Source organism: Bubalus kerabau, chromosome 14, assembly GCF_029407905.1.
Source record: "Bubalus kerabau isolate K-KA32 ecotype Philippines breed swamp buffalo chromosome 14, PCC_UOA_SB_1v2, whole genome shotgun sequence".
NCBI classification, from domain to species: domain Eukaryota; kingdom Metazoa; phylum Chordata; class Mammalia; order Artiodactyla; family Bovidae; genus Bubalus; species Bubalus kerabau.
The window spans coordinates 84343914-84367457 of NC_073637.1; the positions used below are offsets into that span (position 1 = coordinate 84343914).

A 23544-nucleotide genomic window follows, 5' to 3' on the forward strand; every position below is an offset into this window, starting at 1 on the left:
TCCCTTGTTTATAAGCCAGACAGTCAAGGGCATTCTGTGGCAGCAGCCTGAACCGACAGCCACCCTTTATTTCCATAAAGGCGAATGAAGGGTCTGAGTATTTTGACATGGCTCTTAGTTCTGAAATTTTGCTTTTGGTATGGGTTCTGGGGGGCTCACTCATGTGAACACTTGCTCCCTGGGTCCCTTTAGCTCAGCTTAGTGGGAAGTTCTGGCCTATAAAGTTAGAAAGGGAAGTGAAGTCGCTCAGTCATGTTGGACTCTTTGCGACCCCATGGACTGTAGCCTACCAGGCTCCTCTGTCCATGGATTTTTCCAGGCAAGAGTACTGGAATGAGTTGCCATAGAGTTAGAAAGAGGGGTTCAAACTCTGGTCCCACCTCTTACTAGAGGAGTCATCTTAGAAAAGCTCCTTAACTTCTCCAAGCTTGCCTCCTAGGCTAAGTCGTGTCCAACTCTTGTGACCCCATGGCCTGTAACTTGCTGGCTCCTCTGTCCAAGGGATTCTCCAGGCAAGAATACTGGCGGGGGTTGCCATTTCCTCCTCCAGGGGATCTTCCCTACCCAGGGACTGAATCCCTGTCTCTTGCATTGCAGGCAGATTAGGGGTTATTTAAAGCACTCTGGCTGAGAAAGACTTAAGCACATAATAAATACTAATTACCAATTTACTGCCTCTCCTCCAATACCACCCTGGGGAGGCACAGCCCTCTAAACATTCCCATTTGAAAGGAACTTCTGTGGAAATGAGGGGAAGTTGAGAACTGAACTGCATCTCAGAGCTCCCAACTGGGTTTTTTTTTTTTTTTTTTTTTTTTTAAAACCATGTTGTGTTTTTAACCTGACAAGAAATAGTTTGCAAACTGAGATAACAGGTCAGAGTAAAGACAACACCCGATAAACGGAGCACAAAGCAGAGCTTAACAACTGCCGCGCATTCGCTTATTACTGTTCTTTTAAGTAGCGAGTCAGAGCTTTATTTTTTTCTGTTTATTTTTCCTTTATTTATTAATCTTTGTTTTATTTTCTCTTTTATTTTTCTTTTGTCCGAAATAGGACCATTAAAGACACCTCAATAATAACTGTAAAAAGACTACCTAAAGAATGATGATTCAAAAAATTTGTTTGGGGCATAATGCATTTTATAGTCCAGGGTGGAGATGAGCACTTAGGGGGCAAGCAGGGCTTGCAAGAAAACAGTTTGAGATTAACTTGGTGGCAGAAAGGCTTTTCTGTTGGTGAACCCTGCCCACCTACAGATGAGAGCACCCACGGGGAAAGCAGCGGCCCCGCCACCGCAGCCCGCAGCTCACAGGCCCACGGACGTCAAGGGGACGCGGTGACGGCCCTGTTCCGAGGGGCGGTGTGGCTGACCTTGGCTGCAGCAGGCTCAGAGAACGGCCGCCAGAGTCCAAGGGGAGAGGCAAAGTGGCTGCGACGAGAGAGCTGCACTAGACTCTTTACAAATTAAATAAAGGGGATAATGACCGCACGGCATTGTCCCATTCACTCATTAATCCTGTATCCTGATTTAGAGTGTGGCCGTAAATAAGAGACCTTCCATTTTCCAGGTCCCAGATTCCTCATCTTTAGAAAGAAGCGGCGTGTTTCATCACTCTCTTGGTTCAGGCTGCTAGAATACATCATCACACACTGGATGGCTTAAAGAACAAACCCTCATTTCTCACACTTGTGGAGGCTGCAACTTCAAGACCAGGGTGCCAACACGGGGTTCTGGTGAGGGTCCTTTCCCTGGCTTGGAGAAGCCTCCCTGCTTGATGCATCTTCGTGAGGGGGAGAGACATTGCTCTGGGTCCTCACCCCTTAGAAGGACACCAACCCTATCATGGAGCTCCATCCATCTCCATGACTTCATCTAAACCTCATGACCTCCCAACGCCCCCACCTCCAAATCCATCACATTAGGGATTGGGGCTTCAGTTTACAGATTCTGGGGGGAGATGAATATTCAGTTCAGAGAAGTCACCTCTAAGTTCCCTTCTCTCTGACTACGTATATGAAGATTTCCGATGGCCAACAAATCAAATTCAAACCATCTGTCCCGCTTTCAGGATCTTCCATAATTAGGAGCCACCCAAGGTACCAGATTTTCTCATCACCTTCCTTCAGGATAACCCCACTCCCCTTTAGGCCAGTCTCTGCTCTGCCCTCCCTGCAAACTGTAAGCCACTGCATGATAAGTTGCTTTAGTCGTGTCCGATTCTTTGCAACCCTGTGGACCATAGCCTGCCAGGCTCCTCTGTCCATGGGATTCTCCAGGCAAAATACTGGAGTGGGTTGCCATGCCCTCCTCCAAGGGATCTTCCCGACCCAGGGACGGAACCCGTGCCTCTTCCACCTCCTGCGCTGGCGGCGGGTCCTTTACCCCTAGCACCATCACCTCCCTTTCTCTCAGGCTCATTCTCCTCAGGGAGTGACCGAGTTCTCCCCACTGACTCAAGATCATTTTGTGAGAGCCATTCTTCTAGTCCCTGGATCATCTCACTGTAAAGAGTAATGTTAATATAAAGTTCTCTTTCTGTGTAGTGAAGAGGAAGCTTGAGGATTTGCACTGAAAAGAATTTTAGAAGGGAAACTGTTGTTGCTTCCTATTGTTTTAGTTCATGTAAATGCCAGTTCTGAAAACTTGAAATTGAATATAATATGTACACACTTTGTCCTGGAGCCACTGTTATTCGTCCAAAAAAAATAAATCAAAGATTAACAGTATAGGAAAAGACAAAGGATATCAATTTAAGATAAATTACAGCTGAATATATATAGGATCATCCTTTATATCTTTACAAATGCCAAGTGAATTCTCTGATATTTGTGGTAATACAAGAAAGCCACAGTATTAAGGATTTGCCATTTGTTGTAACATTTTGCTAAAAACCATTCTAATGTCTCCACATCAGGATTCAGAATCAAATATTTATTCAAAAAGATTCCAGTTTGGATTTGCTCCCTTGGGCTTGATCTATGGTAATCTTTTAAGAAGTTTTGAAGATGAAGGCAATAAAAGACCTCTCCCTTCTGATAATTATCCATAATAAGTCATTACTGATTGCTCTTACGGGCATAATGCATGATTCAATTTAAAGAAACATCTGAAGATCTGAAAGTACATCAAAAGAACAATCATATTCTAAAAACAGAAAGCATTTTATGCACCTTTATGACTGCTCCATTGGAATGCTTAATGTGTCTACGGATAATTGGGATGAAACAAAAGGCATAAGCAGACAGTTTATAAGTGAGAAAATGGAACCTTTGGAAAAAATGCTAATATCACTACTAATGACGTAATAACCATTTTCCAACTATCCGAATGGTAACGGTTTTAATTGCAGTTGGTGCTAAAAGAGATGAGAGAACGGTACCTTCTAGGGTTGACAGCATCTGGTTACTTGCGAGGTGGAGGGATGTGTGTGCTGGACAGCCTCCCCTTGCCTCCAGAGCCAGGCCCCACCACCTGCTGCCCTGCTCAGAGCCCAGGGAGGCTGACCTTAACCGAGCACCCGTGGCCCCTGCCTCTGGCTTCCAGGCAGCCTCGACCCAGGGCAGCCACCAGTAGGAGGTCAGCAGGCAGGGATTCACGGGGCTGTCTCTGTGCTAAGAGGCCACCGCTGTCAGCGAGTGGCGCTTTTCCAGAGCTGCGAGTCTTGCTAGCTTAAGGTCGCGGCTCCTCTTCCTGGCCACTTCCAGGTAAAGGATGACAGTGACCTCTCACCATTCAGCTCCTGGTTTCCTCTGTCTTGGCTACACTCACAAACTGTCACTGTGTTAAATCCCGTCCAGTCACCCCTTCTGAGTTTGCCATCCATCTCCTGCCAGACCCTAACCTACACAGCACATGCCTGCATCCACTCTGGACCCTAACCCAGTAAAGACATTTTTCATCCTGATCAACTCCTCCCCATTGCCTTCTACAGCAAATGTCTGTTGTTCTTGCTTCCCCAGAATCCATTCAGCCTTCTTCTTCCACTGTAGCCTACTTTCCCATTTCAGAACTACCTCTCCTCATCCATCAGGGCACAGTTTGGATAAGGCTGACCTTAGTACTTTTGTTGGAAATATGGGAGCAAAGAGCCTTCTGTTCACTGAGGCAGCCAGCTATAAAAACAAAACAAAAAAACCACCCAGACAAACCTGGAACTCCTGGGCCGAAGAAAAAGGCGCTTGCTAGGGTATTAACCAGCAAAGCGGAGAGGGTGCAAACCACGCAGAGGCAGGCCCGTTGGCCTTCTGTGAGCCCTGGATCCCGCCGTGCCTGAAGCTCACCCTGGACACTGTGGTTACCAGAAGTGCTGCTGCTGCTAAGTCGCTTCAGTCACGTCGGACTCTCTGCGACCCCATAGACGGCAGCCCACCAGGCCCCACCGTCCCTGGGATTCTCCAGGCAAGAACACTGGAGTGCGTTGCCATTTCCTTCTCCAATGCATGAAAGTGAAAAGTGAAAGTGAAGTCGCTCAGTCATGTCCGACTCTTCGCGACCCCATGGACTGCAGCCTACCAGGCTCCTCCATCCATGGGATTCTCCAGGCGAGAGTACTGGAGTGGGGTGCCATTGTGCTAGGTCCCCTTGTATGTGCTCAAGCTGAGCTGAGCTTTCTGTCACTTGCAACTGAAAGATCGCAGACTAACAGGACTGCTCCTGAAACAAACACGTGCAATTGGAGAGAGTAAAAGTGGAGAGGGTGAGGCTGTGACTTCTACACACTGCCGTCCAGATTTGCAGGCTGTTTTCACCAAGAAGCCTCACACCAGGTCACGAGGCGCCACCTGTGGCTTTTGTTTATTATGATCTCGCTGTCACCACCTCCTGCATTGGCCTTTAGTCCTTTGCGATCTGCGAGACATGGGGCAATACCACAGCAAACAGCGCACTCTGTGTGAAGTCGGTGGCTGGGACCCACGCACGAACTGACGCAAACAAAGAACAATGGTGGAAAACAGCCAAATGCCCTGTTCAAGTGCCACTGAACCAGGCCTTCTCAGATGACAGCTCATTGGCAGGAAAGCTGTTATTGCAACAATCATTATTCCAACTTACCGCCTATTAGAAAGTGAGTCCCTGGGAGGTCAGACTGTCCCCAAAGCCCACTGTTCCTGAGCACTCACGGTCAAGTTCAAGGAACAGCAATCAGGTGTAAGGACAATGGCAAAGGCTCAACGCTTTGAAACCAAGAGGACGGTTAACTCCCAGGAGACTGCCGCAAAGTGAGTTTTACTATCTTCAACACACCACATCACTTGGGAAAAGAAATCAGAGTGACAGTGTTACCATGACCCCAGGTCTTTTACACGGCAGCTGCCCTCCCTGTACTCATGTTTACACACCTGTCCCCTCCTGCCTAGCACTGTGCTTTGCACAAAATAGGTGCTCAGAAATGATGATGTTTAGAGCCTGCTGGCTTAAGAGTATAAATAAAAGATGATATCTGAGAAGAATGCACACAGAGTAGTTGCTTAAGAAATCTTCGCTGTTATTATCATCACTGTATGTGTATGTGAGGTCAACCGCTCAGTCGTGTCTGACTCTGCAACCCTATGGACTGTAGCCCAGCCAACTCCTCTGTCCATAGGATCTTACTGGCAAGATTACAATTGCTTTATTTGCAAAGTAACTGTGTTAACAGGTCCCTCAAAACCCACACAAATCCCTTTTTAAAGCAACAATTCCTACTTCTTTACCTGCCAAAGAGACAGTTCTATTGTGCGTCTGAGTTATTTCCCCTGCCCTTCCCCTTCCTGTGTACATATGAGAACCAAACTGTCCGGCCGCTTGCTCACTCATTCATCCAGACAATAGACAGTGAGTGACCACTTGCATTTTGCCACATACTGGACTGTCTGTGGGGAATCAAAGTTGCTGAAGACACAGAGCTCCTGCATAATGCAGACCCGCTGGAGACAGACAAGAAATCCCAGTGAGCGACTCAGCCTGTGGAACGAGGCACCCAATTTCAGGGGCTACAGCATGTGCTAGGAAGGCCTGGGGAAGACGCTTGGATGGGGGATGTTTCCTTACCTTTTCTGCAAGCCAGCCAAGGTGCCTGATCTCCCGGCCCCCAGCAAGGCCCGTCGAGCCCAGCTGCTCCCGGACCTCTGCGATCACGCGGGTCAGCAGGTCACTGACGGTCGCGTGGATGGCACTGAACCAGGCCTGGGCCGTGGCGGAGTCCTTGCCCCTCAGGACCACGGTGTGCTTAGCATCTGGAGAGTGGATTTCAAGCTGCCTAGAGGAGCAGAGAGAGAAGGGTTAGGCGGTTCCCTGGCAGATTGTGCCTCCTCAAGCCCTGACCTACAAAGGTGAATTAATTTCTTTTTTCTATCATACATTTTACTTTTAATTTTTTTAGCTTTTTAATTAAGCGTTTTTTTGGAGTGGGTTTTTTGTTTGTTTGTTTTTTTGTTTTTCCTTTTGGCCACTCCATGAAGCATGCAGAATCTTAGTTCCCTGACCAGGGATCGAACTGGGGCTCTCTGCAGTAGAAGCACAGAGTCTTAACCACTGGACTGCAGGGAAGTCCCTAACTGAGACTTTTAAATTTATTTTTTAATCAAATAAAAGAGTCTTTAAGCTCTAGAATGCTTTACAATTTTCAAAAGTTTCACATAGATGAGTTCATATCATCCTATGATAACCCTTTCCCTCCCTCCTATCCCTACGTTGCCTCTCCCCACTAAAGTGAACTAATTCTTCATTCTTACTTTAAGCTTCTTTTGCATGGCTTATCTCAATGGCCCCATCATCCATCCATCCATCCATTCACTCACTCATTCATCCACAAACATTGACTGTGCTGAGGCATTGGTTGAGCTACTGAGAGCATAGCTCTCTAGTCACCTGAATTAAGGATGCCTGGCCTTCCTGTTATTCAGCTGTGTCTTATTAGCAGCATCATATTAAGACTTCCAAGCTGTGAACTGATATTAATCTGCCTTACTTCTCCATCCCTAGAGGACTTTAACAATATGCTCACGTCCTAGGAGATACTGGAGGGATGTAGACTGAAATATCTATCCACCTGCTTAATTCTACTGCTCATTATTAATTGTGAATATTTTAGCATCAGAGACGACCAAAGTTTTGCATTCTTCAGGAATCCTGTCTGTGGCACATTTCCCTACCTCTTCATCTTTGTGCACGTGTAATGCAAGGCTTCCCAGCTGGCTCAGTGGTAAAGAATCCGCCTGCTAAGAGTGCATGCAGGTTCGATCCCTGGGTCAGGAAGAGCCCCTGGAGAAGGGCATGGCCACGCCCTCCAGTATCCTTGCTTGGAGAATCCCATGAACAGAAGAGCCTGGTGGGCTCTACAGTCCATGGGGTCGCAAAGAGTCAGACACAACTGAGCAACTGAGCCTGCATGCAATGGAGTTAACTGGCCTAGGACGAGGTAACAGTGGGGAAAGAGAGGCACTAAAATGTGGGGTTTTTTGGTTGTTGTTTTGCTTTGTTTGTTTTTTTAAACCTGCACTGGGAGGCTTTTGGGATATTAGTTCCTGGACCAGTGATCGAACCTGAGCCCCCTGGTGGTGAAAGCTTGGACTCCTAACCACTGGACCACCAGGAAATTCCCAAAGAGTTATATTTAAAGTCAAACTTCAAAGTTTATGCAAGAACTCCAATGGGATCACCTGAGATTTAGTGCACGATTTGCATACTGTAATTATATGGTAAAAGGCAGAAGTTCTTGACAGATGCTCTTGGTTTTTAAATTTTTTATTGTGAAGCACAGTATTGCAAAATCAGGACAAAGAAGCCCAGGACACCACCCACTCTGTTTACTCTGATGGTTCCACTCACTCACTCACTCATTCTGTTCACTCAGTTTACTCTGATAGTTCTATTTTATATAGCTATAATATATTATAATGTCAGGGCTTCCTAGGTGGCTCAGTGGTAAAGAATCCACCTGCCAACAAGAGATGTGGGTTTGATCCCTGGGTGGGAATGATCCTCTGCAGGAGGAAATGGCAATCCACTCCAGTATTCTTGCCCGGGGAAATCCCATGGAGCAGCCTGGCGGGCTACAGTCCATGGGGTCAAAAAAGAGTCAGACCCAACTTAGGAACTAAACAACAATACGATATCAAAACCGGGGCCCTGGCATAATGTAAGTGTATAGCTGGACCCCATTAACCATGTGTAGGTTCATGTAAACGCCACTGCAAGCAAGGGACAGAACAGAACCACACCATCCCCATATGCTTTCCCCTCAGCCGCCCCTAGGGGTCACGAGTGCGGCCTGCTTTCCCCTAGCCGCCCCTAGGGGTCACGAGTGCGCCCGCGTCCCCCAGCCGCCCCTAGGGGTCACGAGTGCGCCCGCGTCCCCCAGCCGCCCCTAGGGGTCACAAGTGCGGCCTGCGTTCCCCCAGCCGCCCCTAGGGGTCACAAGTGCACCCGCGTCCCCCAGCCGCCCCTAGGGGTCACAAGTGCGCCCGCGTTCCCCCCAGCCGCCCCTAGGGGTCACGAGTGCGGCCTGCGTTCCCCAGCCGCCCCTAGGGGTCAAAGTTCTGCCCCCCACCACCCTAAATCCCTGACAAACATTCCCCACATCTGTAATTTTATTGCAGAGATAAAAATATACATTTTATTTACTCATTCATATATTTATACAGGCAAATAAATCCCACTGATTAATTAGGGTTAGGGTTAGGGGGATTGGATCCACGTATCAATTTCCTTTCATTCCTCAATCATAATGGTAACATTCACTGAGTTTTTATTATGCATTGGGCAAAAATTTAAATCCTTTTATATTATTTTTTTGTAATTTTTCTAACAGTCCTATGATTGATATTATTAATCTCATATAATGGGCTTCCCTGGTGGCTCAGTCAGTAAAGAATCCCCCTGCAGTGGAGAAGACCCCAGTTCAATTCTTGGGTCGGGAAGATCTGCTGGAGAAGGGAAAGGCTGCCCGGTCCAGTATTCTTGGGCTTCCCATGTGGCTCAGCTGGTAAAGAATCTTCCTACAATGCGAGAGACCTGGGTTCCATCCCTGGGTTGGGAAGATCCCCTGGAGAAGGGAAAGGCTACCCACTCCAGAATTCTGGCCTGGAGAATTCCATGGACTCTGTAGTCCATGGGGTCACAAAGATTCAGACACAACTGAACGACTTTCACTCTCACATCTCATAAAATAGAATTAAAGGGGCTTCCTAGGTGGCCCAGGAATAAAGAATCTGCCTGCTAATGCAGGGGATGCAAGAGATATGGGTTCGATCCCTGAGTCAGGAAGATCCCCTGGAAGAGGAAATAGCAAGCCACTCCAGTGGTCTTGCCTGGAGAAACCCATGGACAGAGGAGCCTGGCGGGCTACAGTCCATAGGGTTCCAAAGAGCTGGACACAACAGAGCAACTGAAGAACAACAAAGCTGGGAGGGACAGAGAACTGATGCAAGGCTAGAAAGTTGGTGATGTTGGGATTGAAGCCATGTTAATCAGGCTCAAAAGGCCATGCATTTAAATACTGTATTACGATGTCTCTCCTTTAGACGGGATGGTGTCCAGTAAAGGTGCATCAGTTGTGTCCACAGCTGACCCAAGGCATCATCACCAACATGCGTGCCTGCTCAGCTTCGCAACTGTGTCCGACTCTCTGCGACCCCAAGGACTGTAGTCCACCAGGCTCCTCATCCTTGAGATTTTTCAGGCACGAATGCTAGAGTGGGTTGCCATTTACTCCGCCTGGGGGTCGTCACCAATAAACATGCCCAACAGTGTCCTCCTTAACTCCTGAGTTTAAAGCAACAATTCTGCAGATCACCTGAAAATCAGAAGTCCCAATGTAACCTGGCCTCATTTACATTTGAAACCAGCCTTTTAGAGTGAGTAAACCTTTTTACTCATAAACTTTAATTACAGAAAAAGGAGGATTTAAAATAAAATATCTCTAGGGGAGTTTTAGCAAAAACTAGCATTTTTTTTTCAGTAAGAAATCTTCAAAACAAGTCTCCTCACTAAAAATCCAAAGGTTTCCTCTGATGAAACAGGGTATTTTTTAAAATGACATTTGTCCTTACCAAGAAGAAAAATACTCTCAAGTCTTTCAGGCATTTTTCAGAGAAATGGTTGGTCAATCTATGGTGAGTTTTCATGCCTTCCCAAAGTTTTTGGAGAAGTAAATGGCAGCCCACTCCAGTATTCTTGCCTGGGAAATCCCATGGAGAGAGGAGCCTGGCGGGCTACAGTCCATGGGGTGGCCAGAGTCGGACATGACTGAGTGACTAAATCGCACCCACCACCACTGGTCTTGCTCTTCAGGGAAGTTAACGAGCCAAGCACAAACTAGGGTTCTCTGAAAGCATTAATGAGGGCTCAGCTGGCTTTTCTAATTATTCTATCAGTATCCACTATTCTAGGAATTTAAAACACAGAAAGGTTTTTCTTAGAATATTTTCCTTTGAAGACCTGGGTTGTTTTTTTTTTTAATGACAGCTTGGGAAGCAGTCATTTGTCAGGAATCACACACACGTGCAAAAATGATGCCAGCAAAAAAGAGAATATTTCTTTGTTGAGTTTCCAGCATACCCAGAGGAAAACTGGTTTATAAAAACAGAGGTACAGCCTAGTGAGGAGGGGGCCCATTTTCCCCAGATTTTGACAGCATTTATCTTTACTGTTAACTTTTAAGTCAGCTTTTAAAGTACAGCATATAGACAGAAAAGTGCACAGATTAGTGTATAGCTTAAATGTATTTTCACAAAGGGAACACATTCGAGTCAACCACCAGTCAGACCAAGAAACAGAACATTACAAGTGTCCCAGACACCCTCCTCTTCCCGTTACTTCCCTTCAAATAACCCCTATGAGGATTTCTGTCACCACAGATAACTTCCTCTCAGGCAAAATGGATGAGGTTCTACTTGTTTTCATTTGTTGTTATTCTTGCCTGCACTGTTGGAGGATCTTGGAGAGGCCACGGTTAAACACCAAGTCCTGTGCCTGCTCGTGGTGGTTCCCAAAGTGTGACCACTGACTGGCAGAACAGAATCTTCTGGGAGAGCGTTAGAGGTGTGGACTCTCAGTGCATCCCCGAACCTTCTGAATTAGGGACTCTGGGAGCATGTTAGAGGTGTGGACTCTCAGTGCATCCCCGGACCCTCTGAATTAGGGACTCTGGGAGCGTGTTAGAGGTGTGGACTCTCAGTGCATCCCCGGACCCTCTGAATTAGGGACTCTGGGAGCGTGTTAGAGGTGTGGACTCTCAGTGCATCCCCGGACCCTCTGAATTAGGGACTCTGGGAGCGTGTTAGAGGTGTGGACTCTCAGTGCATCCCCAGACCCTCTGAATTAGGGACTGTGGGAGCGTGTTAGAGGTGTGGACTCTCAGTGCATCCACAGACCCTCTGAATTAGGGACTCTGGGAGCGAAGCCAGCAAGACTCTTGCACGTAGTGTTAGTCGCTAGTCGGGTCCGACTCTCTGAGACCTCATGGACTGTAGCCTGCCAGGCTCCTCCGTCCACGGGATTCTCCAGGCAAGAACACAGGAGTGGGTTGTTATTTCCTTCTCTAAGGGATCTTCCTGACCCAGGGATCCAACCCAGGTCTCCTGCATTGCAGGCAGATTCTTTACCAAATGAGCCACCACCTCCAGACAAATCTGATGCAATTTAAGTTTGAGAAGGGTGCTCTATAGACTTACAAGAAAAAAGCCCTGATCTTGGTTGTTTGCCAGGGTTCCCAGCGGCTGAGGCGAACATGCTGAAAGGTGAACTGACCTACCCCCAATCAGTGTCAAAGGAGAAGCAGAGAGGACATAGAATAGAGGGGCCTGTGACTTTTTACAGTCAAATGCAGCAGCAGCAGCAGCAGTTCTCCATTGAAAGTATTCTTGAGGAACCTGGAAGTAGTTTATAATATTATAATTTTTAATCATCTAATTAAATAAACACAGATGTTTGGACCTCATTGCAGAGCTATTAAGAATTTCTAGAGGTTGAGGCCTGTGTAAATGCTTTACATGGTCCACAGATTATATGGATTAAGGATCATGGTGGCCTCTCCGAGCCCAAGCTCACACCTCCCAAGGAGCTGGCCTGGAGGGGATCGTCACCAGGACAACACATCACAGAGGTCCTGGGGGTGTATCAGCCCCACTGCTGAGATAACACTCCCCCAGAATCAGGCAGTTTGAGATGCCAAAGTCTTGTTACCTCACAAAAGCTGCTTGAGTGTCTATGACATGGAAGCTGGGTTCCCCCATGAGCAAGAAGAAACTACAATTCCTTTTATGACCTGGTCTCCAAAGTCACACAGCATCACTTCTGGTTTATTCTTCGTGCTGCAAGTGAGTCACTAAGACCAACATATGCTTGTGAGGAAGAGTTAAGCTTCACTTCTTGAAGGGAGTAGAATCAAAGACTTTGGGGACACATCTTAAAACACCACCGAGCGGCTCTGGGTGAAGCACAGTCCTGGAAGAGTCGATCCTGAGTGGAAAGGACTGTGAGCCAGCAGACTAGAAAGAAAACGCTCACACATGTGAGGAGGAGGAAGACTTGTTTCTGACAAAGCTGCAGCTTTCAGCTCTAAAAAGAGGCGGGCTGTGGATCGAGAGGGGGTCAGAGTCACCCGAGGGGGAAGGAGCCTCTCGCTGATGCCTGTGCAGGGCCACCAGGACGATGGTGGACGAAGACCGGTCGGCTTGTCTGACACAGAACAGGCGTCAGTTGTTTGTGTAACGAACACAGAAGAACAGTGATCTGCATTCACCTCTCCATCAGCTCAAAAAACTCAAAGGGGAAAAAGGAAGAAGAGCACAAACATTTAATTTTAATCCCTATACACTCTACACACTAAAGCAAACGCAAGCATCTGGTAGCATGAAAATCCCTAGGAGCTCCGAGGGACAACACAAGATTCTGGTCAAGGTCATGGAAGGTCATGTGCTGGGTTGGCCAAAAAGTGCATTTGGGTTTTTCCTAAACATCTTATGGAAAAACTTCAATAACTTTCTGGCCAACCCAGTATATATATTTATTTCTTATTACATTACCGAGTACAAGTGTCAAACATACATTCCTTTGACTTAATTTTTCACTTAAACTCATTTTGTCAAAATGTAAATGTACTCTGTGCAATGCATGTCTTGGAGTAAAAGGAGAGACAGAGAAAGAAATTCCATTCCTGGGCTGGCCATGCAGTGGTTTTTTCAGCAGCTTTTTTAAAAGAAACCATTTAAAACAATTTAAAAGCACAAGTATCAGGGGGTAGTTGTTAAGCATGTGGATGTGGGGGTTCAAGGCTGACTTTAAAACTTGGTGGCTGTGAGCCATGTTCCATAATCTCCATAAACTTCAATGTTCTTATCTGTAAAATGGCTCAATCTTCCCTCTTAAAATTATTGAAAAGAGAAAAGTGAGATAATGTGTGCATGAGACGTCACAGTGAAAAGCTAACCTTGATCAGCTCTAGTTTACATTCCAATTTACAATGAAGACTCTTCTCAATTTGGGTACAAGCAAATGGGTCCAGTGAGGCAAGAAGGAGAATCCTCCAGGGTGGGCTGTGGTTCAGCTCCTTTTCAGAGCACTTGCGCTTGAAAAAGGCAAGCCTCAAGAAGAAGCTAGACAGTTAAGCAAGCGCTATTTCCAGCATCTTGGAATGGAGAAGATAACTCTGGGAGAGATGCATGGGTTTCCTGAGAGACCCTGGAAGACCTGGGCAAACCTGACTCTGTGTTCTCCCTCCATCTACTTCTTTGCTCCACCTAAAAGGGTTTTGTGAGGTTCACGCTCAGGGGCACAGGTTCATATGAGCTACAAGTGTCTGTTGAAGTCCCTTTGCTTTCTGAACTGCCTGAGCTAACCTGTGCCTCTGGGGGTGAAAAGAGATTGGGAATGGTTTCATCTTCCTAAAGTATTTTTCTGACAACATACCCGCAAAGAACCATTCTGTAGGATCATGTAACTCATTTTTAAAAAGAGCACTGTCAACTCCAATAATTCTTCATCCATTTGTAAAAGAGAGATAAAGATGGAAGGAGATAAAGATGAGGAAATAAAGTAGAAAGAGGGGAGGGGGGAGGGGCACGAGAAAGAAAAGGAACATGAAGACTTAAGGTGGAAAAATAACCAAGGGGTGTGTGAAAATGGCCCCAAGGTTGGGTGGCTGAGGTCATTAGAGTCTGAGAACCAAAAACGGCTGCCACAGCAGAAGTAAAAATTGCACGGGGCAGACAGTGAGAGCAGTATCGTATCACTGATGTAAAAATGATCCATATAAATGCTTGTAAGCCCCGGAGAAGGAATGGCAACCCTCTCCGGTATTCCTTCCTGGAGAATCCCACGGACAGAGCAGCCTGGTGGGCCACAGTCCATGGGTTGCAAAGTGTCGGACATGACTTAGCTACTGACACAAATGCTCGTAAGTGTGGAGACTATGGCTGGAGAGGCATACAGGTAAGTTCAACTGGGAGGGAAACTGAGGGACCGAACAAGGTAAGAAGGGAAATTTTTTTTATAATTTTCAAAATATAAAATGTTTTATTTCAAAAAATAGTTCTATGCTAGATTTTATATATGGAGAAACATGTAAACATACCGACAGCAGTATTAGGAGAGCTACATTAGTCCCCCAAAGCCAATTTCTGTAATTGAAGCCGTATCCTTACTATATGGACCGTACCAAAATATGTTTGCAAGCCACATAAAAACACAGCCACGTTACAAAAATTGTCTTATTCTGCCTGAATACAAATGCCAACAAGCAACCTGAGAACATGATCAATCTTTGCAGACTATTAGAACCAAAATGAATCAGCAAATCTACTCACTTAAGAAGAGAACTTTGACGGGGTAACGTTGGATTTTCCAATTGTGTCCCATGTGTATGGGCGTGTATTCACTGTATCTGAACAGGAGAAGCGGAGGAGAAAGGGGAGAAAAAGCAACAGGACTGGCCTGTTGGCTGAAGCAGCCTTGTTCCAAAGCGCCGGCTCTGGCAGTTATGACCTACGCTTCCTCACGGACACCTGTGGTTCTATGGGCCCGCCTTCCACTCCCGCCTCTGCTGATGACAGGCTTCACCTCCATCCTCAGTCTGTGTGATCTGGGGCATCAGTGGGCTAAAGGTTGTAGGTGTGACGCCATTTGTCCAAGGAGATCCAGGCCCGGGGTTTCTTCAGGAGTCACTTTTGGGGTGATGCTTTTCTCCCAGCATGTGTACAGAGACAAGAGTTATAGTCATGGGTCTGCAGATGGCCATCTGGACATCGAGGGGGGAGGGCCGCCGACAGATGAAGCCAACGCAGAGGAAAGCAGAGCCGAGAGATAAGACGCCTGACCCGGCCGCACCTGACCCTCAGTAGATCCCTGTATTTTCTTCCATGTTCCCTTTTTGCAGAAGCCAATTTGAGTTGGGTAATTTTCAAATACAACTAAAGGTCCTGATGCTTCAAGTTTCTTTATCCCTATAAAACAGGGATGATGACAATGATGAAAGTGATAATGATTATAATGAAGGCGACAGTAATACCCTTCCTGGGATTACTAACGAACCACATGAGGTAACTGGCCTTCCCAGGTGGCGCCCTGGCAAAGAATCCTCCTGCCACTGCAAGAGAGGCAGGAGATGCGAGTTCAATTCCTGGGTGGGGAAGATCCCCACAAGAAGGAAATGGCAACCTGCTCCAGTATTCTTGCCTGGGAAATCCCATGGACAGAAGAGCCTGGTGGGCTGCAGTCCATAATATCACAGAGAGTCAAACATGACTGAGCACGCACGCATCAAATGCGATAACTGCGTACATGCTCCGTGACTTGTAAATCCCGACATTGCTAGTCGTCATTTAAGCTTTTGGCATTTTAGGGCTACTGTTGGCTCAGTTACTGGGAAAAGAAACTCTGTGAGTGGATGCAATGCTTTTATACATCTGGACACATGGGCACCTATAAACAAGTTAACTCTCTTAGCTACACTATGAGTAAACAGAGTCATGCCTATTAAAGCAGACAGTCCCAGTAAATCTCCTGGGTTGCACAACAGAGTCGGGAACGTGCAGTGATTTCTTTACAGATGCACAAATATGCTGTGAGTATCTGTGAGTCTTCCAGACACACACAGGTGTGCTGGGTGCTGAAGAGGCAAGTAGAATGCATGGGCCCCTGCCCCTAAGAAGTCCAGCATGTGCAGAAGGCTGAATAACATCTCCCCCAATCCATGTCTACCCAGAAACTCAGAATGTGACTGATTCGAAAGAATCTGCACAGAAGTAATGAAAGTAGGATGATGGTGAGATCCTTATCTTATTAATCTACCCACTGGATGAGGATGGGTCTGAATCCAATAAGAATGTCAGAGATGCCGAGAGACACAGAGAAGGCCTGGTGATGACGCAGGAATACACTGGAGAGAAGCATCAAGTCCAAGGATTGCCTGGGAGGGTTTCTCCCTCACAGCCTCAGAAGGGACCAACCCTGTCCATTCTTTGACTTCACACTCAGGCTTCCAGAACTGAAGCTTTTGTTTTAAGCTTTCCGGTCTGTGCCCATTTTGTTACGGCCGTCCTAGAAAACTGATACACCATGGAGCTATCTTCCTGTGCAGAGTTCAATGGGGGCTGCATTAATGTTTAAAATATATGGATGCTTAGAGTCAAGACAGATATTTCATGATGACATCATTTGAAGCACTACATCCACCAGGCCTACAGCTGGAGCTGCCCATTTGAACTTCCTGGTTAAATGACAGAAGATGTCCCTTTTGTCATCCAAGTAGTTTGAGTGGAATATCTGTCACTTTCAACAGAAAGAGTCCGCAGCTACTTCTCCTTCCTATCTTCAAGATGGTCTTCATAATACTTTTAAAGTTAATTTTTCCTGGGTTTCACTTACTATTTATGTTTATGCTATTTACTTGCTACTTATTACTCATATTTACATATGGGGTTGGCCAAAAGGCTCATTCGGGTTTTTCTACAAGATCTGCTGAAAAGTCCTAAAGAACTTTCTGGCCAGCAAAATACATGCACATCTTCTTGGAAACAAATAATATTTTGCAATTTTACTAACTGAAAATGAAATTATTATAGAGAAACTTGGAAAAAAATCAGTTTCTATCCTCTGCTTAGTTTAAACATGGTATTTTATCCTGGTTTTATTTTTGTATAACTCAGTGCTTCATTACAAAGCAAACACCCATTTAACAAGAACAAGAAACAACATTGCCAGCATCCTAGCTCACTCATGCAGCCTCTGAGTCACCATTTCCACCCTCCACACAAATATAACCACTACTCTGATCTGATGATAAATGTGTCTATAAGTCTCTCTCTCTCTCTCTTAATTATATACACGAAATGCAAGGCTGACATACAAAACTTGAATATATAATAAATAAAATAGAATATAATAAATAAATATATTAAATATATGATATATTATAAATACAATAATATAATATAGTAAATAAAACATAACTTGTAACCTGGCAACTAAGGTTTCAAGTGACCATTCCCCTCCAATGTGAGGCTGGAGAAAACACAGATGAAGGTGTTTAGGAAGATGTGGCCTGTGGACTTGTAGCAACCACTGGGAATCAAGTGGAATTCAAAGCACATGGTAGCTGTTTCAAAAATCTGTGGTACTGGTGGTTGATAAAAATCTTCCCAACAGATAAATCCATGGCCACCTGTATCAGTGGCCACCTCTAGATAGTGGAGTTATATATATATATATATAGTTATATATGTGTGTGTGTGTGCACGCGCGCAGTCAGCCATTCAGTTGTGTCTGGCTCTCTGTGACCCCATGGACTGTAGCCCGCCAGGCCCCTCTGTCCATGGGATTTTCCAGGCAAGAACACTGGAGGGGGTTGCCATTTCCTCCTCCAGGGGATCTTTCCGACCCAGGGATCAAACTCTCATCTGTGTCCAGGATTGGCAGGTGGATTCCTTACCACTGGGAAGTATTTACATATATATATATATATGAAATCTGCCTGCAGTGGGGGAGACCCAGGTCTGATCCCTGGGCCAGGAAGATCCCCTGGAAAAGGGCATGGCTACCCACTCCAGTATTCCTGCCTGGTGAATGACAAGAGTCAGACATGCCTGAGTGACCGACACACACGTGCACGGGTGCTAAGCAGACTCGTAGGCTGCAGATCACTCAGGACTGAGTCAACCCTGCTTCCATTTCAGTGCGCGCTGGTAATAAAAAATCTCCTTGGCAACATAATCTTACTCCTGCCCACATGCAATTCTATAACCCAGAAAGAAAAGGAGAACCCTGCTGAAGGGAGAGGCATCCAGTGGCACGCTGGCTCACAGTAGGTCTACACTCAGCAAGTGGACTGAGCGCTTAGTGAGGAAAAACAATCTAGACAACTTCTTTGAGAGTGGACGAGCCCGACATTTCTGGAGCTGGGGGGACGGGGCGGGGGAAGGAGCAGCCAGCCAGGCCGCGGCCGGGGCTGTTTTCAGCAGGCCGGGCCTTCCTAACGGCGGTCTTGTTCCCAGCTGAGCTGCCCACCGCTTGATGAATTGTGTTTATCTGTAGTTCAGCGATAAGGTTCTCCTTTAATTCCCTGCTGAATAGAAATATTTAGGGCAGTGCCCCAGCTGTGTTTATTCTCACACTCCGCCACGGTTATGTAAATACTGCCCATGGAACCATTTCTGATAGAGGCCCACACCAGCCCCGAGCAATCAGGCGCTGTCAAGACGTCTGCCAAGACGCGCCGTTTCCACGCAGCTTGGCGCGGCCTGTGAGTGATATCACAGCTTCTCAGAGATCACTTGGCAAACCTCATAATAAAAGAGTAATTTTCTTCCCCTCTCAGTCTCTCAAAGGCTCTCACAAAGCCAAACAATGTTTCCCAGCATCCTCTGCTTCCCCTGTTGGGAAGCATGGATGGACACACAAAGCTTGAAGGCTCCTAACGCAATGCTCTAAATGAAACGTAACTTGCTACCTGGCAAGGAAGGTTTCAGGTGACCTCTCCCATCCAATGGGAAGTTGGAGAAAACAGACCAAGGGGGTCAGGAAGACGTATCCTGTGGACTTGCAGCGGTTACTGGGAGTCAAGGGGCACTCAGACCACAAATTTGTTTCCTGTTTCACAAATCTGTGAAGCTGGTGGTTGATAAAAAACTTCCCAAGAGACAAGTCTGTAGCACACCTTTAATAGTGGCTACTGCTAGATGGTGGAATTCTAATGTATTTTTATTTCTACTTTTCTGTTTTTATGCAATTTATAAAAATTTTTTTGCAATGTAATCAGAGAAAATACTAGGAAAAAAGTTTAAGAAAATGAGGGCTTGCCTGCCTTTGGCCATAATGTTGTTAGCGAAATGATTCATTAGGAAAATCAGTCTTAAGTGAAAAAAAGAAAGTGAAAGTTGCTCAGTCATGTCGGACTCTTTGCAACCCCATGGACTGTAGAGTCCATGGAATTCTCCAGGCCAGAAGAGCCGTGCCCTTCTCTACAGGATCTTCCCAACCCAGGGGTTGAACCCAGGTCTCCCGAATTGCAGGCAGATTCTTTACCATATGAGCCACCAGGGAAGCCCATGAGAAAAAGACAACACTAAAGAAAAGAAATCTGTTTTAAATCAGTAAATCACATTAGTGTTGTAATGTGAAAAAGACAACACTATAGAAAAAACAGATTCATTAATAAAATCCCCAAAGTGGTTATAGCTAAAAGATTTTAAAAGAAAGAGATAAAATATGCTAGAAACAATATTCAAAATGGGGATGAGTATTTGTCCTGTGGGGAGGTAAACTCCACCCCCAAACAAGTATATTTTTCTCATTTTACCCTTACTACCCTCCCACGAGAGGAACGGTAGTAATGTGCTTACATCATGGATAAGAGATGGCACCTCGGAGGGGCTAGTTGGTTTGGTCTCCCAGAAGGCGAAGCTAGAGTTGAAACCAAAGTCCATCTAAATGCAAAGCTCGCGCCTTAATCATTACGTTTATAAGGCCTGGTCGGTTGCGTGAAAGAGAAGTGAGCGTTTTTCACACTGGTGGCTGCTCAGTATCTTCTGAACTCCCTTCCTACCTATTCGGAAAGTTTTCCCACCTTAAGTTGAGTTTCTCCAAGGTAGAAGCCAGAACTCCAGTTCTCAGCCTCCGTTGCTGCTAGGGCACCGAGCTACTCACTCAGAACGGCAGTTCTGAAGCAGGCCACGGAGAAGGCAGCTGCCTACAGGACCCATCCTTCGGACACACGGTGGCAGGGCCGCCCAGCTCTTACGGGCAGCAACGGTAGAGCCTGGCCAGTGCCGGGGGTCACAGGTGCGCCCGAGGCAGCCGTGTGGGTTGGGGGTGGCTGGTCAGCAGCGGCAACAAAGGCGCTCTTTCTAGAACAGCTTTCATCATGTCGTTGGTGTTGAACTTCTTAGTCTGGCTATGTGAACTCTATGAGAACACTGCTGTTGTTCGGTCGCTAAGTGGTGTCTCTGCAACCCCACAGGCTGCAGCGCACCAGGCCTCCCTCTCCTTCCCCGTCTCCTGGAGTTTACTCAAATGCATGTCCATTGAGTTGGTGATGCCATCCAACCATCGCATTCTCTGTCGCTCCCTTCTCCTGTCCTCAATCTTTCCCAGCATCAGTGTCTTTTCCAATGAGTCGGATCTTCACATCAGGTGGCCAAAATATTGGAGTTTCAGCTTCAGCATCAGTTCTTCCAGTGAATATTCAGGGTTGATTTCTTTTAGGATTGACTGGCTTGATCTCCTTGCAGTCCAACTGACTCTCAAGAGTCTTCTCCAACACCACAGTTCAAAAGCATCAATTCTTTGGCGCTCAGCTTTCTTTATGGTCCAGCTCTCACACTCATACATGACTAATGGAAAAACCATAGCTTTGAGATACGTGAACACCCTCTAGCCAGAGTAAATTCTACTGCTTAAAATGACACTGCCCAGTGAAGAATGCAGATGGAGGAATCTGGCTGCCATGAGGGAGCCCATGAGATCATCCATGGGACGTGTCAAGCATGAGCAGTTAATGGAAAAGAAGCCTGAAGAAGGTGTTCTGCTGTTTTTTCGCAAAATCCCATTTCAAAAACAGGTCATGCATGATATAGTATTCTGCTCAGCTCTGAGGGAACCTGACAATATCTCTTGCATTGGCTAGGTTTCAGTGCTTCAGTAATACATAAATTTACAAAATATGTGAAGAGTTTCAGCACTTTGGCCTCTCCTAAGGAAACAATATCATTATCAAAGTTTTAGAAGAGGAGTTGGCTAATGTCAAACTAGAGAAAACATTTTGCTTTTCTGCTCCACACTTCATCTGTACCTCACAAAATATTCTGTGGTCTGACCTTACTCAACTGGAGTTTTCCATTTTTTTTTTTAAAGCTGTCTAAATGCATAGGTGTTCTGCAGGTTAAATAAATATACATTTGTCTCTAGAATATTAGTACCATATACTGACAAAATAAACAATCCACTCCATGGTTCAATCTAGAGCACAGCATTTTAAGTCTCAATGCAGTTCAGTCGCTCAGTCGTGTCCGACTCTTTGCTACCCCATGAATTGCAGCATGCCAGGCCTCCCTGTCCATCACCAACTCCCGGAGTTCACTCAGACTCACGTCCATCGAGTCAGTGATGCCATCCAGCCATCTCATCCTCTGTCGTCCCCTTCTCCTCCTGCCCCCAATCCCTCCCAGCATCAGAGTATTTTCCAATGAGTCAACTCTTTGCATGAGGTGGCCAAAGTACAGAAGCAGAAGATATTAAGAAGAGGTGGCAAGAATACACAGAAGAACTATACAAAAATTATCTTCACAACCCAGATAATCACAATGGTGTGATCACTGACCTAGAGCCAGACATCCTGGAATGTGAAGTCAAGTGGGCCTTAGAAAGCATCACTACGAACAAAGCTAGTGGAGGTGATGGAATTCCAGTTGAGCTCTTTCAAATCCTGAAAGATGATGCTGTGAAAGTGCTGCACTCAATATGCCAGCAAATTTGGAAAACTCAGCAGTGGCCACAGCACTGGAAAAGGTCAGTTTTCATTCCAATCCCAAAGAAAGGCAATGCCAAAGAATGCTCAAACTACCGCACAATTGCACTCATCTCACATGCTAGTAAAGTAATGCTCAAAATTCTCCAAGCCAGGCTTCAGCAATACGTGAACCGTGAACTTCCAGATGTTCAAGCTGCTTTTAGAAAAGGCAGAGGAACCAGAGATCAAATTGCCAACATCCGCTGGATCATGGAAAAAGCAAGAGAGTTCCAGAAAAACACTTATTTCTGCTTTATTGACTATGTCAAAGCCTTTGACTGTGTGGATCACAATAAACTGTGGACAATTCTGAAAGAGATGGGAATACCAGACGACCTGACCTGCCTCTTGAGAAATCTGTATGCAGGTCAGGAAGCAAGAGTTAGAACTGGACATGGAACAACAGACTGGTTCCAAATAGGAAAAGGAGTACGTCAAGGCTGTATATTGTCACCCTGCTTATTTAACTTCTATGCAGAGTACATCATGAGAAACGCTGGGCTGGAAGAAGCACAAGCTGGAATCAAGATTGCCAGGAGAAATATCAATAACCTCAGATATGCAGATGACACCACCCTTATGGCAGAAAGTGAAGAGGAACTCAAAAGCCTCTTGATGAAAGTGAAAGTGGAGAGTGAAAAAGTTGGCTTCAAGCTCAACATTCAGAAAATGAAGATCATGGCATCCGGTCCCATCACTTCATGGGAAATAGATGGGGAAACAGTGGAAACAATGTCAGACTGTATTTTTGGGGGCTCCAAAATCACTGCAGATGGTGACTGCAGCCATGAAAGTAAAAGACGCTTACTCCTTGGAAGGAAAGTTATGACCAACCTAGATAGCATATTCAAAGCAGAGCCATTACTTTGCCAACAAAGGTTCGTCTAGTCAAGGCTATGGTTTTTCCAGTGGTCATGTATGGATGTGAGAGTTGGACTGTGAAGAAGGCTGAGCGCTGAAGAATTGATGCTTTTGAACCGTGGTGTTGGAGAAGACTCCTGAGAGTCCCTTGGACTGCAAGGAGATCCAACCAGTCCATTCTGAAGGAGATCAGCCCTGGGATTTCTTTGGAAGGAATGATGCTAAAGCTGAAACTCCGGTACTTTGGCCGCCTGAGGACCAATTTTTGCTTCTTTTGAATTAGGTTAATTGGGCTAGGGTTGGCAGGTTTCACATATAACAATACAAGATGCCTGGTTAAATCTGAATTCCAGGTAAACAATGAATAATTTTTAGTGTATGTCGTGTGCAATATCCATGGTGGAAATAGTATGACACACATGGATTAGAAATGAAAAGAAAATAAAACCGATGGGGCTTCATGATGGGTTGGAAGCGGGGAAGAGTGAGGAGGCTTCCTAGTTGTCTGGCAGTGCCGATTACCAAGACAATAAAAAATGAAGAAGGTCCAGATTTGACAAGGAAGTAAAGTAACGTAGAAGTAAAGTACTTGAGTAGGAAGTACTTTGCTCATGGAAGTAAAGTGGCACAGTTGCACACCGCTCTCTGCCACAGGCATGGCGGTAGCGTCAGCGGCACTCATGCTCCCATTTCTAGA

At 45.9% G+C, this 23544-nt stretch overlaps 1 protein-coding gene across 1 annotated transcript in view; it reads right to left on the reverse strand.

Annotated features, from left to right (window-relative positions):
* SNTB1 (syntrophin beta 1) overlaps positions 1 to 23544 on the reverse strand; it is a 253458-nt gene that overhangs the window by 83270 nt on the left and 146644 nt on the right. Inside the window, exon 3 of the mRNA XM_055546793.1 lies at positions 6035 to 6242. Within this exon, the coding sequence (XP_055402768.1) occupies positions 6035 to 6242 (208 nt within the window). The remainder of the gene's footprint in view (positions 1 to 6034; positions 6243 to 23544) is intronic.